Source organism: Salmo salar, unplaced genomic scaffold (genome assembly GCF_965601325.2).
Source record: "Salmo salar unplaced genomic scaffold, fSalSal1 ptg000686l, whole genome shotgun sequence".
Taxonomy (NCBI): Eukaryota; Metazoa; Chordata; class Actinopteri; order Salmoniformes; family Salmonidae; genus Salmo; species Salmo salar.
In genome coordinates, this window is record NW_027675463.1 from 654,698 (window position 1) to 675,514 (window position 20,817).

The window sequence follows — 20,817 nt, forward strand, 5'->3', positions numbered from 1 at the left end:
ACTGAGAGCCCAGAATATTTGATAGTGTTTTAAGTTCGTTATAGACAGGCCATGTGATTTAGAGGATATTTATTAGCAATGGCTTATTTGTTGGCTTTATGTAGGGAATTTACACATAGTTGGCAATAACAAGAAAAGTTCCTTTTAGATTTGTATAATTTTCATTTAGATAGAATGTAGATTAATCACAGACAATGATTTTGAGATACTATTATAAATTAAATTAAACTGTTCCATGAAAATGTGCATATGAAAATCATAACTGGCACGCAGATCGGTAGAAATGGTCAGATTAATTTGCACTCCAAACGTAGGTTGCTGACTGCTTGTGTAGCCTATTACCAGCAACGTCAGAATTTATGAAGGCCAGCAGGAGGTGGTGGTTCAGGAAGGTTTTATTCTCTTCTGGTTGGGCAATATTGATGTAATGGCATGAAAATAAATTAGCTGAATATTATACAATGACTTATCAACAGCTCTAACAATTTGACCCCCACAGGAAATCTACACTGGCAATTCTAGAATATACTATATCCTAGAAACCTAGTTAAACTATCATTTTGACATCATGGATGAATTCTAGAATATACTATACATCCTAGAAACCTGGTTAAACTATCATTATAACATCATGGATGAATTCTAGAATATACTATATAGCCTAGAAACCTGGTTAAACTATCATTATGACATCATGGATGAATTCTAGAATATACTATACATCCTAGAAACCTGGTTAAACTATCATTATGACATCATGGATGGCCAGTCTTTGTATTTATAGTGTAGTGAATTCAGGGGGAGGCCCTGAGCTGAACTCAAACCTGGGTCCAGTGACTGTCAAGCCAACACCTTATAACTGTTACGCCAAGATGTCTGAACTTCTTGACGAGGTCCCTATGAATGTGAGAGTGGTTACATTTCTCCTTCCCCCATCCCTCAGCTGTTTACCAAACCAAGTCTCAGGGCAGCCATTTTGTTGCTGTTTAAATACCAGGTTGTCACTTTAAAAAAGCCACACAACAATCAATCAACCAATCTGCAGTTCAAACAATAACAAAGCTGTAATTCCACCACTGTTTTGGTAATAAGATGATGATGGGGTTGGAGAAATGTAACTACTCTCAAATTCATAGACTGACCTATGGATGCAAGGCCTGACCATCCATGATATCAACATTATAGTTTTAACTATGTTGAGGCTATACAGTGTTGGTTTACATTTCTAGACATTGGAGTAAAAAAAAACTTATTTGGGGTTCTGATGTGGTACAACAGTTGAACTAAGCTCATGAGGCATGTGGTATATTCTTCAAGAATCAATGGCTATAAATTAATAATTTAAAAGTCACAATATGGATGTAGCTATTGCATATTTCCTCTTTAACACCACACACCAGTTCAACAACTGCAGAGTTTGTGCCTCTGTATTTAAGACAGTACTTACTAGTGTTAATCAGGGAACGGTTTCTCAAAACCATCTTATGGCTAAGTTCACCGTTAGAACCATTGGACGCCTTAAGATGCGTTTGGGAAACCGGGCCCAGATGTCCAGTTTCCTCCTCTATCGATGTAACAGTCATCTCCCCCTCTTCCTCTTTCACTCCATAAACTGCATCCTCCTCTTCTTTTACTGTAACATCCTCCTCCTCTTTCACTCTGAACGCGTATTTTTCTTCTTTCACAGTAAGGGCCTCACCCTCTACTTCTTGTTTTACTGTGATATTCTCTTCTTTAGCAGGAGAGTAGCTCAGTGAACGCATGGTCGGAGATGTTAGCTAGCTAGGCTAATGCTAACTTAACCAGCCCGCTAGCTGAATAATAACAACAACACCGTAAATATGAAATTAAATCGGATAACTAACTAGACGACAGAAGTGGGTTTAAAACACAGTGGCTAATATACACTAAAGCGTCTAATGAGCTTTATTGGTTCGGCTATTTTGTCTAGCAAGCTACCGAGGAGGCTTAATAACTGTTGCTGCTGTTGAAAGAAGCGTTCCGTCCACTAAATTATACGTCACACCAACAGCATTACCTTAAATTCCCACACCGCCATCTGCTGACTGGAGTGGGTAACGCAGTTGAGTAAAATGTTTATTTTATTTTCTGACAAAAAGTTAAAGGGTAGGAAGCGTTCGTTTTTACTCACCCGTGTAACAACACAGTGTGGTTAAAGACTTAGTAACTTAGTTGTAGTCACAATCTGGTTACCTATAAGTACAAACAGTTATGTTTTTGCGTTGTTACATATTTCTTAAACTTATTTCCGGATATCTTCTAAACTACCCACAATGCACTATGTGCTACAGAGTTTGTATGCTAGCTCGGTATTTAGCTCCAGCTTGTAAACGTCAGCCACACCTCATGCTTTCATATACTGTGTGGTTGTGATATCTAGTGGGAACGCATTAGCACGGTAGACTCTGCTGCCTTGTTGTCAGTAGGGATGTTACTTTTGATACCGGAGCTACGAGGCCTGCGTCCAAATCGATAAGCAGTAAACTTCAAAGCAGTGTACCGATGCCTGTATCACTTTATCAGCAGCACGTCATCAATGGCGTCTGAAGCTTCATTTCATCAAGCAACCACCTGATTGGTTTGGTATTGGGCTTGTTCGACACTGCAGGCGACTGCAGAATGACTGATCTACAAATCCCCTGTTGCTGCTGTTGTTTATGTTTTGCATGTTACTGTTATTTACAGCAAGTTAAATAAAGATTTGTGCAAAAAAAAAAAAAAAAATTATGAAGCGTTCCGTCCACTACATTATACGTCACACTAACATCGCCTTAAAGCCCCACATGATGTATTGTTACACCATGTAGGAGCAGTATAGACCTAGTCTGTTCATTATATACATCTACATGATGTATAGTTACACCATGTAGGAGCAGTATAGACCTAGTCTGTTCATTATATACATCTACATGATGTATTGTTACACCATGTAGGAGCAGTATAGACCTAGTCTGTTCATTATATACATCTACATGATGTATTGTTACACCATGTAGGAGCAGTATAGACCTAGTCTGTTCATTATATACATCTACATGATGTATTGTTACACCACGTAGGAGCAGTATAGACCTAGTCTGTTCATTATATACATCTACATGATGTATTGTTACACCATGTAGGAGCAGTATAGACCTAGTCTGTTCATTATGTACATCTACATGATGTATTGTTACACCATGTAGGAGCAGTATAGACCTAGTCTGTTCATTATATACATCTACATGATGTATTGTTACACCATGTAGCAGCAGTATGGAGGTACAGTGGGGGACAAAATTGTTGACACCCTTGATAAAGATGAGCAAAAACGACTCTATAAAATAAAGAATTCAAATACTGAGCTATATTGTATAAAAAATAAAGGGAAATTATATTATTTTATACTAATACAATTGCTCAGAGAAAAATATAGAGTTTAACATGTAATTCTCAAAAGGTAGGGGTCTGAATTATTGCCACCCATGTTTTCAATACTCCAGCACCCTCCCCTTGGGAGGATAATGACACTGAAATGTTTAATGAGATTAGAGAACACATTGGGTGGGATCTTAGACCATTCCTCCATACAGAATCTCTCCAGGTCCTTGATTTCTTTTGTCTGCGCTTGTGGACTGCCCTGTTCAATTCAAACCACAGGTTTTCAATGGAGTTCAAGTCCGAAGACTGAGATGGCCATTGAAAATGTTGATTTTTGTGCCCAAATAACCATTTCTTTGTGGATGTTGATGTGTCTTGCTGGAAGATCCACTTATGGCCAAGTCTCAGCCTCCTAGCAGAGAGGTACCAGGTTTTGGGCTAAAATATCCTGGTAGTGGGTAAAGTTTATTTATTTATTTCATACAGTCATTTTAGCTCATCTTTATCAAGGGTATCAATAACTAGGTGCTTATTTTGATATCTAGTTATTTGACTGAATCAGAAATACAGATGTGGAGTAGATGTAGAGTTTGTTTTAAATTCTCATAAAAAAAAATCTGAACTAATCAAACAACACTTGTTGCTCTTTGTACGTGTTGATATAATATTCATATTTAATGGAGAGAAAAAACGTTTTCCTAAACTGCTTTATAATATTATAATTCAATGAAGAATAAAAATAGTTTTCCCTCCTCAACTGCGTTTCCTCCCTCCAGACAGCAGATGGCGATATGTGTCTTTCAGGCGATGTTTCTAGTGTGACGTATAATCTAGTGGACGGAACGCTTCTTCAACAACTGCAGCCACCTCGGTAGCTCGCTAGCCGACAAAGTCTGAACATTCAAGTTCTTAAGACAATTTCGTGGTTTAATTGCCACTGTGATTTAAACATAGTACTCCATTTTATGTAATATTTACGTTGTAAGTCAGCTAGCTGGGTGGTTAAGTTAGCACTAGTCTAGTCGCTAATGCTAACTAGCTATTATCCCCGACCATGAGTTCACTAAGCTACTCTCCTCCTGTTAAAGAAGAGGTCTGCTGGACGGAGAAAGAAGCTCTGGTGAAAGAGGAGGAAGAAGAGAAAGATGTTACAATACAAAAACAAGTAGAAGGTGAGGCTGTTACCGTGAAAGAAGAAGAGAAAGACGTTTCAGTGAAAGAAGAGGAAGACGTGTTCAGAGTGAAGGAGGAGGAGGATGTTACTGTGAAAGAAGAGGATGAAGTGAAAGAAGATGAAGACGTTTTTGGAATGAAGGATGAAGAGGGGGATATTACTGTCACATTAGAGGAGGACGAAGAAGAGAAGACTGGAGAATTGATTATTACCAGTAAATACAGTGAGTACTATCTTATAAAACAGGGACATTGATCTGATTAACACCAGTAAATACAGTGAGTACCATCTTATAAAACAGGGACATTGATCTGATTAACACCAGTAAATACAGTGACTAATATCTAATAAAACAGGGACATTGATCTGATTAACACCAGTAAATACAGTGAGTACTATCTAATAAAACAGGGACATTGATCTGATTAACACCAGTAAATACAGTGAGTACTATCTAATAAAACAGGGACATTGATCTGATTAACACCAGTAAATACAGTGAGTACTATCTAATAAAACAGGGACATTGATCTTTTATTTTATTTTTTATTTCACCTTTATTTAACCAGGTAGGCAAGTTCAGAACAAGTTCTCATTTACAATTGTGACCTGGCCAAGATAAAGCAAAGCAGTTCGACAACATACAACAACACAGAGTTACACGTGGAGTAAAACAAACATACAGTCAATAATACAGTAGAAAAATAAGTCTATATACAATGTGAGCAAATGAGGTGAGATAAGGCAGGTAAAAGCAATAAATAGGCCATGGTGGCGAAGTAAATACAATATAGCAAGTAAAACACTGGAATGGTAGATATGACAGTAGATGGGTGTGCAAAGTAGAAATACTCGGGTGCAAAAGAGCAAAATAAATAAATTTAGTAGGGGAAGAGGGAGTTGTTTGGGCTAAATTATAGATGGGCTATGTACAGGTGCAGTAATCTGTGAGCTGCTCTGACAGCTGGTGCTTAAAGCTAGTGAGGGAGATAAGTGTTTCCAGTTTTAGAGATTTTTGTAGTTCGTTCCAGTCATTGGCAGCAGAGAACTGGAAGAAGAGGCGGCCGAAGGAGGAATTGGCTTTGGGGGTGACCAGAGAGATATACCTGCTGGAGCGCGTGCTACAGGTGGGTGCTGCTATGGTGACCAGCGAGCTGAGATAAGGGGGGACTTTACCTAGCAGGGTCTTGTAGATGACCTGGAGCCAGTGGGTTTGGCGACGACTATGAAGCGAGGGCCAGCCAACGAGAGCGTACAGGTCGCAGTGGTGGGTAGTATATGGGGCTTTGGTGACAAAACGGATGGCACTGTGATAGACTGCATCCAATTTATTGAGTAGGGTATTGGAAGCTATTTTGTAAATGACATCGCCGAAGTCGAGGATCGGTAGGATGGTCAGTTTTATGAGGGTATGTTTGGCAGCATGAATGAAAGATGCTTTGTTGCGAAATAGGAAGCCAATTCTAGATTTAACTTTGGATTGGAGATGCTTATAGTGAGTCTGGAAGGAGAGTTTAGTCTAACCAGACACCTAGGTATTTGTAGTTGTCCACATATTCTTAGTCAGAACCGTCCAGAGTAGTGATGCTGGACGGACGGGCAGGTGCAGGCAGCGATCGGTTGAAGAGCATGCATTTAGTTTTACTTGTATTTAAGAGCAGTTGGAGGCCACGGAAGGAGAGTTGTATGGCATTGAAGCTCGTCTAGAGGGTTGTTAACACAATGTCCAAAGAAGGGCCAGAAGTATACAGAATGGTGTCGTCTGCGTAGAGGTGGATCATAGAATCACCAGCAGCAAGAGCGACATCATTGATGTATACAGAGAAGAGAGTCGGCCCAAGAATTGAACCCTGTGGCACCTCCATAGAGACTGCCAGAGGTCCGGACAACAGGCCCTCTGATTTGACACACTGAACTCTATCAGAGAAGTAGTTGGTGAACCAGGCGAGGTAGTCATTTGAGAAACCAAGGCTGTTGAGTCTGCCGATGAAGATGTGGTGATTGACAGAGTCGAAAGCCTTGGCCAGGTCAATGAATACGGCTGCACAGTATTGTTTCTTATCGATGGCGGTTAAGATATATCGTTTAGGACCTTGAGCGTGGCTGAGGTGCACTTGCTGTTTGAGGTGAAGAAACATTTGCTTTGAGATGCTCCACAACTCATTAGTGGTGGTGCATTAACTTCTATGGGCTACGTGGGATGCTAGCGTCCCACCCCCGGTACACACTATCAACAGCCAGTGAAATATCAAGGGCGCCAAATTTGAAAACAATTAAATATCATAATTCAAATTTCTCAAACATACAACTATCTTACACCCTTTGAAAGATAAACATCTCCTTAATCTAACCACGTTGTCCGATTTCAAAAAGGCTTTACGGCGAAAGCATAAAGTTAGATTATGTTAGGACAGTACATTGACAAAACATTACATACAGCTATTTTCAATGCAAAGACAGGCGTCACCAAAAGCAGAAAACCAGCTAAAATTATGCACTAACCTTTGACAATCTTCATCAGATGACACTCCTAGGACATTATGTTAGACAATACATGCATTTTTTGTTCTATCAAGTTTATATTTATATCCAAAAACAGAATTTTACAATGGCGGTGATGTTCAGAAAATATTTTCCGTCCAATACCACCAGTGAATCAGCACAACAAATTAAAATATTACTATTCAAAAACATTGGTAAAATATAATATTGTCATTCAAAGAATTATAGATTAACATCTCGTGAATGCAACCGCATTGCCAGATTCAAAAATAACTTTACAAAAATAACTAGTGGTTTCCTCATTACCAGATATACTACATCCATAACTAGTGGTTTCCTCATTACCAGATATACTACATCCATAACTAGTGGTTTCCTCATTACCAGATATACTACATCCATAACTAGTGGTTTCCTCATTACCAGATATACTACATCCATAACTAGTGGTTTCCTCATTACCAGATATACTACATCCATAACTAGTGGTTTCCTCATTACCAGATATACTACATCCATAACTAGTGGGTTCCTCATTACCAGATATACTACATCCATAACTAGTGGTTTCCTCATTACCAGATATACTACATCCATAACTAGTGGTTTCCTCATTACCAGATATACTACATCCATAACTAGTGGTTTCCTCATTACCAGATATACTACATCCATAACTAGTGGGTTCCTCATTACCAGATATACTACATCCATAACTAGTGGTTTCCTCATTACCAGATATACTACATCCATAACTAGTGGTTTCCTTATTAGCAGGGAGGTGTTTCTACAATCAAATTGCCCTCGTGTGGCACACTGCTTAGAGTTTCAACAACTGTAATAATTTATTTCTAGCCTACAATCATCGATGTTACTACTAATGTGAGAACAAGACAAAATATGACTATTCTTGCTCATTTTAAGACAAATGTCAAGTAATCATTACATTCATTACAGATGTCAATTGTTGTCCAACATCATGGCTCCGCTGTTGGCATCACCTTTTACAGTGGATTTCTGCTGTTGTGGGCCTTTAACCATCTGTATGACTTTGTTGTTCACACAGGAGAGATATGGGACTATCTTGGATCCTCTGGGGAGCCTCAACAACCTCTTGATGCTGATGAGGCAGAGAAGAGTCTCTCCACATCAGAACACCTCAAGAAACACCTGCAGAGACCCACAGGGAAGAAAACTCACTGCTGCTCTGACTGTGGGAAGAGATTCAACTCATCAGGCATTAAAATTCACCAGAGAATCCACACAGGAGAGAGACCTTATAGCTGTAATCAATGTGGGAAGAGTTTTGGTCAATCTGGAAATCTGACTGCACACCAGAGAATACACACAGGAGAGAAACCTTATAACTGTGGTCAATGTGGGAGGAGTTTTACTCAGTCATGCAGCCTGATATCACACCAGAGAACACACACAGGAGAGAAACCTTGTAGCTGTGATCAGTGTGACAAGAGATAATCTGATTAAAGATCTCTGATCAAACATCAGAAAATACATGGAGTTGTTTCATGATATCAATGATATAATGTCACAATGTAGAATGTTTTAACATTGTAGAAGGAGTATTTTAATGATGTCACAATGTAGAATGTTTTAACATTGTAGAAGGAGTATTTTAATGATGTCACAATGTAGAACCCTAAACGTTTGTCCCCTGTTCTATTGATTTCAACATGATATGGATATTAGCCTCAGGGGGAAAATCCATGCTCTGAAATGGAAGAGTCACTATTTATGAGATTTAACAAAAAGTGACTAACAAAAAAAGAGCTGTGTTACACTTACCACGTTGGTGACCCACTTGAATCAAAATGCATCACTCCAAAATGTAGCAGACTGTCTTCTGCAGGTTGTCCTCTAACCAGTGAGGTAAAATATATCTCCCATTTCCATGTGTTTTTTTTAGTTGTGTTAGTTTCAACATCACGTACAACCTGATTTCCCCCCTAATCGATATCAGTGATTTATTGCTACTTGTCAAAACAACAGTGTTTCTGGTGCAGTTTATAAGGAGCTTGTTTAAAAAATACAAGTAATATGATTATTGTGGCAGATGTTTGTGTATATAGCACATGTTATGTTTAGGTTTTCAATTTATCACAAACTGTTTCTGCATATTGGTTATTGATTTGGACACGTTAAAACTGTGTTTTGACATCGGGGATATCCCATCTAGCAACATGTAATTGAAAATATGACTATGCAATCAAATATTTCATATTTACATTTCATGTAACATTTAGTAGTGATAATTATTTATGCAACCAACTGACAATTTTTTGGTACAATTATAATGACATTGTTGCCCTGCTTTTATAATATCAGGGTTCATTCTCAGATGTGCCAACCCAAATGTACTAGAGCATGACATTGGGGACTGGGCCCCGATCCAACAACATGCCTATCTAGTGAACCCTGAAAAGAGAGAGAAGCTCCGCAGTGAGGTGGAAAGTTACTATGGATATTGCAGGAGTTTCCTCTTGAAATCCGACATGTCTGTGGTGAGGACAACTTGGTTGCTGATTGTCTCAAGGGTGGGCAGTTAAAAAGTTTTGTGTTTTGTGTTTAGCCAGTCCGTTACCATGGATCACAATTTATAATTTATTATGACTGCATGGTTTTCCGTATTGGAGATGAGTTTTGTTTGGGCTCGTTCCAAGTTTTAGGAAGATGAGAGTACTAGAAGCTAGTGGGGAAAATATATATATTTTTTCTTGTTTATAATTGTTGACAGCCAGTAGACACCATGTTTATATTGGTGAAGGTGAAGCATTGTAGTTGATTATAATGTGAAATTATAATTATGAGATTAAAGGCCCACAACAGCGGTAATCCACTGTAAAAGGTGATGCCAACAGCGGAGCCATGATGTTGGACAACAATTGACGTCTGTAATGAATGTTAAAATTATTTGATATTTGCCTTAAAATGAGCAAGAATAGTCATATTTTGTCTTGTTTTCACATTCGTAGTGTCATTGATGATTGTAGGCAAGAAATACGTTATTCATGTTGTTGAAACTCTAAGCAGTGTGCCGGACGACTTTTGGCACAATGTTGAGCAAAGATTTTAGTTTTTCACAATGTATTCTGAATGTGAATGGGGGAAATTCAGGGGAGTAACCTCCATTTCCAGGTTGATGATGAGTTCATTTCACACTACTTTGGATTATAATTGTAAGGATATTTGAATGTCCTGTTTAATATAATGTTTGCTAAAGCATTAAGAATTATGTGTAATTATTGAAGAACCGCGTTAATGACAGTATCCATTTGGGTGTTGTCAATAAAGTTAAGATTTTATTGATTTATTTAACCAGGTAGGCCAGTTGAGAACAAGTTCTCATTTACAACTGCGACCTGGCCAAGATAAAGCAAAGCAGTGCGACACAAACAACACAGAGTTACAAGTGGGATAAACAAACGTACAGTCAATAACACAACAGAAAAATCTATATACAGTGTGTGCAAATGGATTAACCTGTTGGGGATAGGGGGCAGTATTTGCACGGCCGGATAAAAAACGTACCCGATTTAATCTGGTTACTACTCCTGCCCAGAAACTAGAATATGCCTATAATTGTTTGATTTGGATAGAAAACACCCTAAAGTTTCTAAAACTGTTTGAATGGTGTCTGTGAGTATAACAGAACTCATTTGGCAGGCCAAAACCTGAGAAGATTCCAACCAGGAAGCGCCCTCTCTGACTATTTCTTGGCCTTCTTGATCATCTCTATCCAAAACAGGGGATCTCTGGCATGACGTGACATTTTCTAACACTCCCATAGGCTCTCAGAAGGCGCCAGAAATTTGTACAGTGTAGTTAGATAAAGGAGAGTCTTGTCTTTAAAATGCTGTAAAATAGTCATATGTTTGAAAAATTGAAGTTTTCGGATTTTCGAGGACTTTGTATTTCGCGCCACGCCCATCATTGGATATTGGAGCTAGCGGAACGTCTAGATGTAAGAGGCTAGACGTGCTAACGAGCTAGACGTGCAAAAATCCAAACCTCAAAATATAAATGGAAAAACCAAAGACTAACACCTTAAGAGAATGCTTACCACCAACAGAAAACAACTTCCATTTCACATTATAATCAACTACAATGCTTCACCTTCACCAATATAAACATGGTGTCTACTGGCTGTCAACAATTATAAACAAGAAAAAAACGTATTTCTTCCCCACTAGCTTCTAGAACTCTCGTCCCCTTGGAACGAGCCCGAACAAAACTCATCTCCAATACGGAAAAACGTGCAGTCAAAAAAAGATCCATGGCAACTCACTGGCTAAACGCTAAACACAAAACTTTTTGACTACCCACCCTTGAGACAGTTACAAACCAAATTGTCCTCATCATGGACACAACAACCAAAAACACTGTTGTTTTGACAAGTAGCAATAAATCACTGATATCGATTAGGGGGGAAATCAGGTTATACGTGATGTTGAAACTAACACAACTAAAAAAACACATGGAAATGGAGATATATTTTACCTCACTGGTTAGAGGACAACCTGCAGAAGACAGTCAGCTACATTTTGGAGTGATGCATTTAAATGTAGGGGTCACTAAACAAAGGAACACAACACTTATTTGTCATAACTCATCGATATCATGTTGAAATCAATTGTGCCGAGAGGAGGGAGATGAGGTTGCACGTCCTGTTAAAACTAACAGCTCAAAAACCACACGGAATCTGGGAATAATGTGTACATCACTGGTTAGAGGACAATTTGTAGAAAACAGCTCGCTACATTTTGAAGTGGTGCATTTTGATTCCAGTGCGTAACCAACATGGTAAATGTAACACAACTCTTTTTGTGTTAGTCACTTTTTGTTAAATCTCATAAATAGTAACTCTTCCATTTCAGAGCCTGGATTTTCCCCCTGAGGCTAATATCCATATCATGTTGAAATCAATAGAACAGGGGACAAACGTTTAGGGTTCTACATTGTGACATCATTAAAATACTCCTTCTACAATGTTAAAACATTCTACATTGTGACATCATTAAAATATTCCTACTACAATGTTTAAACATTCTACATTGTGACATCATTAAAATACTCCTTCTACAATGATAAAACATTCTACATTGTGACATCATTAAAATACTCCTTCTACAATGTTAAAACATTCTACATTGTGACATTATATCATTGATATCATGAAACAACTCATTCATGTATTTTCTGATGTTTGATCAGATGTCTTTTACCGGAGAATCTCTTGTCACACTGATCACAGCTATAAGGTTTCTCTCCTGTGTGTGTTCTCTGGTGTTGAGTCAGATTGCTAGATTTAGTAAAACTCTTCCCACATTGACCACAGCTATAAGGTTTCTCTCCTGTGTGTGTTCTCTGGTGTGATACCAGGCTGCATGACTGAGTAAAACTCCTCCCACATTGACCACAGTTATAAGGTTTCTCTCCTGTGTGGATTCTCTGGTGTGATACCAGGCTGCATGACTTAGTAAAACTCTTCCCACATTGACCACATCTATAAGGTTTCTCTCCTGTGTGTGTTCTCTGGTGTGATATCAGGCTGCATGGCTGAGTAAAACTCCTCCCACATTGATTACAGTTATAAGGTTTCTCTCCTGTGTGGATTCTCTGGTGTGCAGTCAGATTTCCAGATTGACCAAAACTCTTCCCACATTGATCACAGCTATAAGGTTTCTCTCCTGTGTGGATTCTCCAATGAATTTTAATGCCTGATGAGTTGAATCTCTTCCCACAGTCAGAGCAGCAGTGAGTTCTCTTCCCTGTGGATCTCTGCAGGTGTTTCTTGAGGTGTTCTGATATGGAGAGACTCTTCTCTGCCTCTTCAGCATCATGATGTTGTTGAGGCTCCCCAGAGGATCCACGATAGTCCCATATCTCTCCTGTGTGAACAACAAAGTCAGACAGATGATTAAAGGCCCACAACAGCGGTAATCCACTGTAAAAGGTGATGCCAACAGCGGAGCCATGATGTTGGACAACAATTGACGTCTGTAATGAATGTTAGAATTATTTGATATTTGCCTTAAAATGAGCAAGAATAGTCATATTTTGTCTTGTTTTCACATTCGTAGTAACATCAATGATTGTAGGCTAGAAATAAGTTATTCATGTTGTTGAAACTCTAAGCAGTGTGCCAGACGACTTTTGGTCTCCAATATAGGCCCCTTTCTGTATTTGCTAAAATTGCGGCACGAGGGCAATTTGATTGCAGAAACTCCTCCCTGCTAATGAGGAAACCACTAGTTATGGATGTACTATATCTGCCTGGAGCAAAAATGGTGAGCAAAGATTTTAGTTTTTCACAATGTATTCTGAATGTGAATGGGGGAAACTCAGGGGAGTAACCTCCATTTCCAGGTTGCTTATGAGTGCATTTCACACTACCTTGGATTAAAATTGTAAGGATATTTGAATGTCCTGTTTAATATAATGCTTGCTAAAGCATTAAGAATTATGTGTAATTATTGAAGAACCGCGTTAATGACAGTATCCATTTGGGTGTTGTCAATAAAGTTAAGATTTTATTTATTTATTTAACCAGGTAGGCCAGTTGAGAACAAGTTCTCATTTACAACTGCGACCTGGCCAAGATAAAGCAAAGCAGTGCGACAAAAAAACAACAGAGTTACACGTTGGATAAACAAACGTACAGTCAATAACACAATAGAAAAATCTACATACAATGTGTGCAAATGGAGTACGGAGGCAAGGCAATAAATAGACCATAGTAGTGAAGTAATTACAATTTAGCAAATTAACACTGGAGAGATAGATGTGCAGATGATGATGTGCAAGTAGAAATACTGGTGTGCAAAAGAGCAAAAAAGTAAATAAAAACATGGGGATGAGGTAGGCAGTTGGATGGGCTATTTACAGATGGGCTGTGTACAGCTGCAGCGATCAGTAAGCTGATCAGATAGCTGATGCTTAAAGTTAGTGAGGGAGATATATGTCTCCAACTTCAGCGATTTTTGCAATTCGTTCCAGTCATTGGCAGCAGAGAACTGGAAGGAAATGCGGCCAAAGTAGGTGTTGGCTTTGGGGATGACCAGTGAGATATACCTCCTGGAGCGCATGCTATGGGTGGGTGTTGCTATGGTGACCAGTGAGCTGAGTTAAGGCGGAGCTTTACATAGCAAAGACTTATAGATGACCTGGAGCCAGTGGGTTTGGCGACGAATATGTAGCGAGGGCCAGCCGACGAGAGCGTACAGGTCGCAGTGGTGGGTGGTATATGGGGCATTGGTGACAAAACGGATGGCACTGTGATAGACTGCATCCAGTTTGCTGAGTAGAGTGTTGGAGGCTATTTTGAAAATGACATCGCCGAAGTTAACCTGTTAGGGCTAGGGGGCAGTATTGACACGGCTGGATAAAAAACATACCCGATTTAATCTGGTTACCACTCCTACCCAGTAACTAGAATATGCATATACTTATTACATATGGATAGAAAACACCCTACATTTTCTAAAACTGTTTGAATGGTGTCTGTGAGTATAACAGAACTCAAATGGCAGGTCAAAACCTGAGAGATTCCTTTACAGGAAGTGGCCTGTCTGGCCATTTCTTGAACTTCTTTTCCATCTCTATCATTTACTAAGGATCTCTGCTCTAACGTGACACTTCCCACGTCGTCCATAGGCGCTCAGAGCCCGGGAAAAAACAGAATGTCGTCATTCCAGCCCCAGGCTGAAACACATTATCGCCTTTCTCAAGTGGCCGATCAAGGGACACTGGGCTTAGGCGCGTGACCCGACCGCCCCCGCCTTTGGGATTTTTTCCTCTGTTTGCCGAAAAGGAGATTCCCTGTCGGAATATTATCGCTTTTCTACGAGAAAAATGTCGTAAAAATTGATTTTAAACAGCGGTTGACATGCTTCGAAGTACGGTAATGGAATATTTCGAATTTTATTGTCACGAATTGCGCCATGCGCGCGACACTTCTTTACTATTTCGGATAGTGTCTGGAACGCACAAACAAAACGCCGCTATTCGGATATAACGATGGATTATTTTGGACCAAACCAACATTTGTTATTGAAGTAGCAGTCCTGGGTGTGCATTCTGACGAAGACAACAAAAGGTAATCAAACTTTTATAATAGTAAATATGATTATGGTGAGTGCTAAACTTGCCGGGTGTCTAAATAGCGAGCCCGTGATGCCTGGGCTATGTACTTAGAATATTGCAAAATGTGCTTTCACCAAAAAGCTATTTTAAAATCGGACATATCGAGTGCATAGAGGAGGTCTGTATCTATAATTCTTAAAATAATTGTTATGCTTTTTGTGAACGTTTATCGTGAGTAATTTAGTAAAATGTTAGCGAATTCCCCGGAAGTTTGCGGGGGGTATGCTAGTTCTGAACGTCACATGCTAATGTAAAAAGCTGGTTTTTGATATAAATATGAACTTGATTGAACAAAACATGCATGTATTGTATAACATATTGTCCTAGGGTTGTCATCTGATGAAGATCATCAAAGGTGAGTGCTGCATTTAGCTGTCTTCTGGGTTTTGGTGACATTATATGCTGGCTTGAAAAATGGGTGTCTGATTATTTCTGGCTTGGTACTCTGCTGACATAATCTAATGTTTTGCTTTCGTTGTAAAGCCTTTTTGAAATCGGACAGTGTGGTTAGATTAACGAGAGTCTTGTCTTTAAATAGCTGTAAAATAGTCATATGTTTGAGAAATTGAAGTAATAGGATTTTTTACGTTTTGAAAATCGCGCCACAGGCTGCCAGTGGCTGTTACGTAGGTGGGACGAATTCGTCCCACCTAGCCCATAGAGGTTAACCTCTATGGGCTTTTTACATGCTAATGTAAAAAGCTGGTTTTTGATATAAATATGAACTTGATTGAACAAAACATGCATGTATTGTATAACATAATGTCCTAGGAGTGTCATCTGATGAAGATTATCAAAGTTTAGTACTGCATTTAGCTGTGGTTTTGGTTTTTGTGACATATCAAACGCTGTTTAAAATCTATTTTTATGCTACTTTTCTCGTAAAATAGCGATAATATTACAACCGGGCAACGTTGTATTCATTCAAAGGCTGAAAGAAAAAAAAATTGAATTCTCGTGAACGCGCATCTCAGTCTCACTGTCCCCAGGCTGACTGATCACAAACAGAGCTGCTGTACTTTGCCCAGAGACAGCAGACACCCCATTCCACTTTCTGGTGGCTTTAGAGAGCAAATGGAAGCCTTAGAAAGTGTCACGTTACAGCACAGATGCTGTAATGTCGATAGAGATGCAGAAGGACAACAAATTATCAGACAGGGCCTTCCTGTATCGAATCTTCTCAGGTTTTTGCCTGCCATATGAGTTCTGTTATACTCACAGACACCATTCAAACAGTTTTAGAAACTTTAGAGTGTTTTCTATCCAAATCTACTAATTATATGCATATTCTAGTTTCTGGGCAGGAGTAGTAACCAGATTAAATCGGGTACGTTTTTTATCCGGACGTGAAAATACTGCCCCCTATCCCAAACAGGGTAAACTATCATTATAACATAATGGATGAATTCTAGAATATACTATATAGCCTAGAAACCTGGTTAAACTATCATTATGACCTCATGGATGGCCAGTCCTTGTATTCATAGTGTAGTGAATTCAGGGGGAGGCCCTGAGCTGAACTCAAACCTGGGTCCAGTGACTGTCAAGCCAACACCTTATAACTGTTACGCCAAGATGTCTGAACTTCTTGACGAGGTCCCTATGAATTTGAGAGTGGTTACATTTCTCCTTCCCCCATCCCTCAGCTGTTCACCAAACCAAGTCTCTGGGCAGCCATTTTGTTTCTGTTTTAAAACTAGGTTGCCCCTTTAAAAAAGCCACACAATCAACCAACCAATCTGCAGTCCAAACAATAACAAAGCTGTAATTCCACCACTGTTTTGGTAATAAGATGATTATGGGGTTGGAGAAATGTAACTACAGACAGACAGACCTATGGATGCAAGGACTGACCATCCATAATATCAACATTATAGTTTTAACCATGTTGAGGCTATACAGTGTTGATTACATTGTTTCTAAACATTGGAGTAAAAAAAGCTTATTTGGGGTTCTGATGGGGTACAACAGTTGAACTAAGCTCATGAGGCATGTGTTATATTCTTCAAGAACCAATGGCTATAATTAAATAATTTTAAAGAAAAAAAAATAGATGTAGCAATTACAGATTTCCCCTTTAACACCTCAGTTTAACAAGTGTAGAGTTTGTGCCTCTGTATTTAAGACAGTACTTACGAGTGTTAATCAGGGCCCGTTCATCGTTAGAACCATTGGATGCCTTAACATGCCTTTGGGAAACCGGGCCCAGATATACAGTTTCCTCCTCTTCTTCCTTCTTCGATGTGACAGTCATCTCCTCTTTCACTCCAAAAACTGCATCCTCCTCCTCCTTCACTCTGAACGTGTCTTCCTCTTCTTTTACTGTAACATCCTCCTCCTCCTTAACTCTGAACACGTCTTCCTCTTCTTTCACTGTAACGTCTTTCTCTTCTTCTTTCACGGTAACAGCCTCACCCTCTACTTGTTTTTGTATTGAAACAGCCTCCTCTTCCTCCTCCTCTTTGACGAGAGCTTCTTTCTCCGTCCAGCAGGCCTCATCTTCTTTAACAGGAGGAGAGTAGCTTTGTGAGCGCATGGTCGGAGATGTTAGCTAGCTAAGCTAATGCTAACTTAACCAGCCCGCTAGCTGACTAATAACAACAACACCGTAAATATGAAATTAAATCGGATAACTAACTAGACGACAAAAGTGGCTTTAAAACACAGTTGCTAATATACACTAAAGCGCCCAAAGAGCTTTATTGGTTCGGCTATTTTGTCTAGCAAGCTACAGAGGTGGCTGAATAACTGTTGCTACTGTTGAAAGAAGCGTTCCGTCCACTAGATTTTACGTCACACTAACAGCATTACCTTAAATTCCCAGACCGCCATCTGCTGACTGGAGTGGGTAACGCAGTTGAGTAAAATGTTTATTTTATTGTCAGACAAAAAGTTAAAGTGTAGGAAGCATGAGTTTTTACTCACCAGTGTAACAACACAGTGTGGTTAAAGACTTACTAAGCTAGTTGTAGTCACGATATGGTTACCTATAAGTACAAACAGCTATGTTTTTGCATTATTACAAATGTATGAACTTATTTCGGGAAATCTTCTAAACTACCCACAATGCACTATTTCCCAACGTCATATGTATTATCAACTCTATGCTACCGAGTTTGTATGCCAGTGTAACGGTGTAATGAAGTTACATTTAAAAAATGTATTTAACCATTATTTAACCAGGCAAGCCAGCTAAGAACAAATTATTATTTACAATGACCGACCTACCCCTGCCAAACCCTTACCCAGACGATGCTGGGCCACTGTGCGCTGCCCTATGGGACTCCCTATCCCGGCCTGTTATGATACAGCCTAGTTTTGAACCAGGGTCTGTGGTGACGCCTCTAGCACTGAGATGCAGGACCTTAGACTGCTGCTCGTGTCTTTACATTACAGTCAGTGATAAAGGTATGGGATTCTGGGTAATCCAAAACAGATTTATGGAGAATTTAGAAATTGAGTGGTCCTGGGATAGAAATGTATGAAGTTGACATTAGATCATAAACCATCCACTTTTTAAATCATAAATTAGCAATTTATGTTTTAGTAACTTCTGTTGTTGGTTTGGCCTCTCTTTATATGTTATTTGCCGAATCTCAGTTTTCCATGTGGGTTTTATGCTGAAGTTCCCGCTTTCAAGTTGGTAGCAAACTGGAAAATGCATCTTCTTTAGGAGTGCTATTTATATCCTGATCATTCATCCTCACTGCATCTTCTTTAGGAGTGCTATTTATATCCTGATCATTCATCCACACTGCATCTTCTTTAGGAGTGCTATTTATATCCTGATCATTCATCCACACTGCATCTTCTTTAGGAGTGCTATTTATATCCTGATCATTCATCCACACTGCATCTTCTTTAGGAGTGCTATTTATATCCTGTCACTACTGATCATTCATCCACACTGTGTGTCTCATCAATGCAGGTAATTTATGACATGTATAAAGTATATGTTTTATAAACTCATGAACTCCAGCCAGTTTATCAGCCTGGTTCTGTTAGTTTAGGTGGATTATACTTCTTCACCACCAAAGGGGGACATTGAGTAATATTTCAGGTTAATTTGATATATTTTGATACTAAAAAGGATGACAGTTTATTCTGATGTTGTGAATATGAGATTACACATGGAAACTATGTATTTATTTTATTATAGTAAATTAGGAATTATTAGGAACTGTTAAATCCACTATATGATCATAATAACTTTGACAGACATCTTGATAGTTTTTTGTTAGTATATTATAGGGCAGATTTATGGAGAATTACTATGGGAGTGCTATTTATATCCCGTCACTACTGATCATTCATCCATACTGTGTGTGTCCCATCATTTCAGCTTTGGAAATAAATGAACTATCCATCCATTGCTCCTTCCTGTGTTGACTCACTGACTTGAGAGACGGGACCAGGAAGGTCACACTAGGTTGATATCTAGCTCAAGCTTGCAAACGTTAGTCACACCTCATGCTTTTCATGAACTGTGTGGTTGTGTTATCTAGAGGGAACCCGTTAGCACAGTAGCTCTGGTGCCTCTTGCCGTGGGATATCAACCTGCTTGCTCGTTTTTTTTGTTTTTTTGTTGACACAACAGGCTGAAAAGCGTCAATGCTTCAGGAAGCTTTGTTTCCCCATCACTACTTTTCAGCATGTTCTCTGTGAAGTCGACTACGGGAGTTTTGTCACTTTTTCCACCTTGGCTTACTGCTAGCGCACTAGCTGACTGACTTCTGGAATCTATCTATTTTGGATGTTGAGGATTTTCCCAGCCATCATTCTGTATGTCTCTGCTCTTTTGATCTGCAGTTATGTTTTAGTTGGGTTTTGTTAATCGGGTTCTAACTGGTCTCTTGTAGTTGGGCTCCAGCTCGCTGACCATAACTAGTTGGCTAAATAGCTAATGTTAGCTGGCTGGCTAAGATAACTGCATATAGCTAACATTCTTTGATATTTGGTTAGATAGCGTTATGTATTTCCAAAACGTTGGTTTAAACGATTGGTTTAATTTGAAGTTCTTTCTGTTGTTGTTTACATCACAGGGAACAGACCGGTCTTCCATATTACATCACACCTGCCTTTATCATTCTTCTGAATTCTTATTGGTTTTATGTAATAACTCCAAAAATAGAACAGTGAGGTGTAACTTTGCATTGGGACTTAAAACAATTTTTGGGAAAAATATTTTATTTGATCTTTTATAAACTTTACCATAACCTAACCATTTTATTTCTCTCCGTCTCACTCACTTTACATGTGTAGATAATAAAGCATTTGACCTTTCCACTGCGTTAACAATGGAGGATTGGTTGATTTCCAGTTTAAGTATTTAAGATGATTAACGAGAAAAGTATTGTCCAACCATCTGGTAACTTGTTTCATGCGCATCAAAGGTGAGGGTGAATTTCAGATGTTCACTGCTTGTATTGATGAAGGAGTGGAATCGATGAAGTTCCTCTGCTGTCCCCTGGAATAGATGGAACACGTCATCAATGAAGACTTTTTCAGAGCCTGATGAGCTGCTAGAATGGATTGTTAGGGCTGACAATCACATTCTTCTCTAACAACCCCACATACAGATTGGCATAATTTAGGGTGAC

General features: G+C 39.1%; 1 protein-coding gene across 1 annotated transcript; it reads right to left on the reverse strand.

Moving 5' to 3' along the window:
- Positions 1–12,160: 12,160 nt before the first annotated feature.
- LOC145877096 (uncharacterized) lies at positions 12,161–20,304 on the reverse strand. Its single transcript, XM_082972393.1, has 2 exons — positions 20,292–20,304; positions 12,161–12,963 (listed from the first exon to the last, which is right to left on the reverse strand). The coding sequence occupies exons 1-2, from the start codon at positions 20,302–20,304 to the stop codon at positions 12,257–12,259; spliced, it is 720 nt and encodes a 239-aa protein (XP_082828519.1). The 3' UTR covers positions 12,161–12,256.
- Positions 20,305–20,817: the final 513 nt, after the last annotated feature.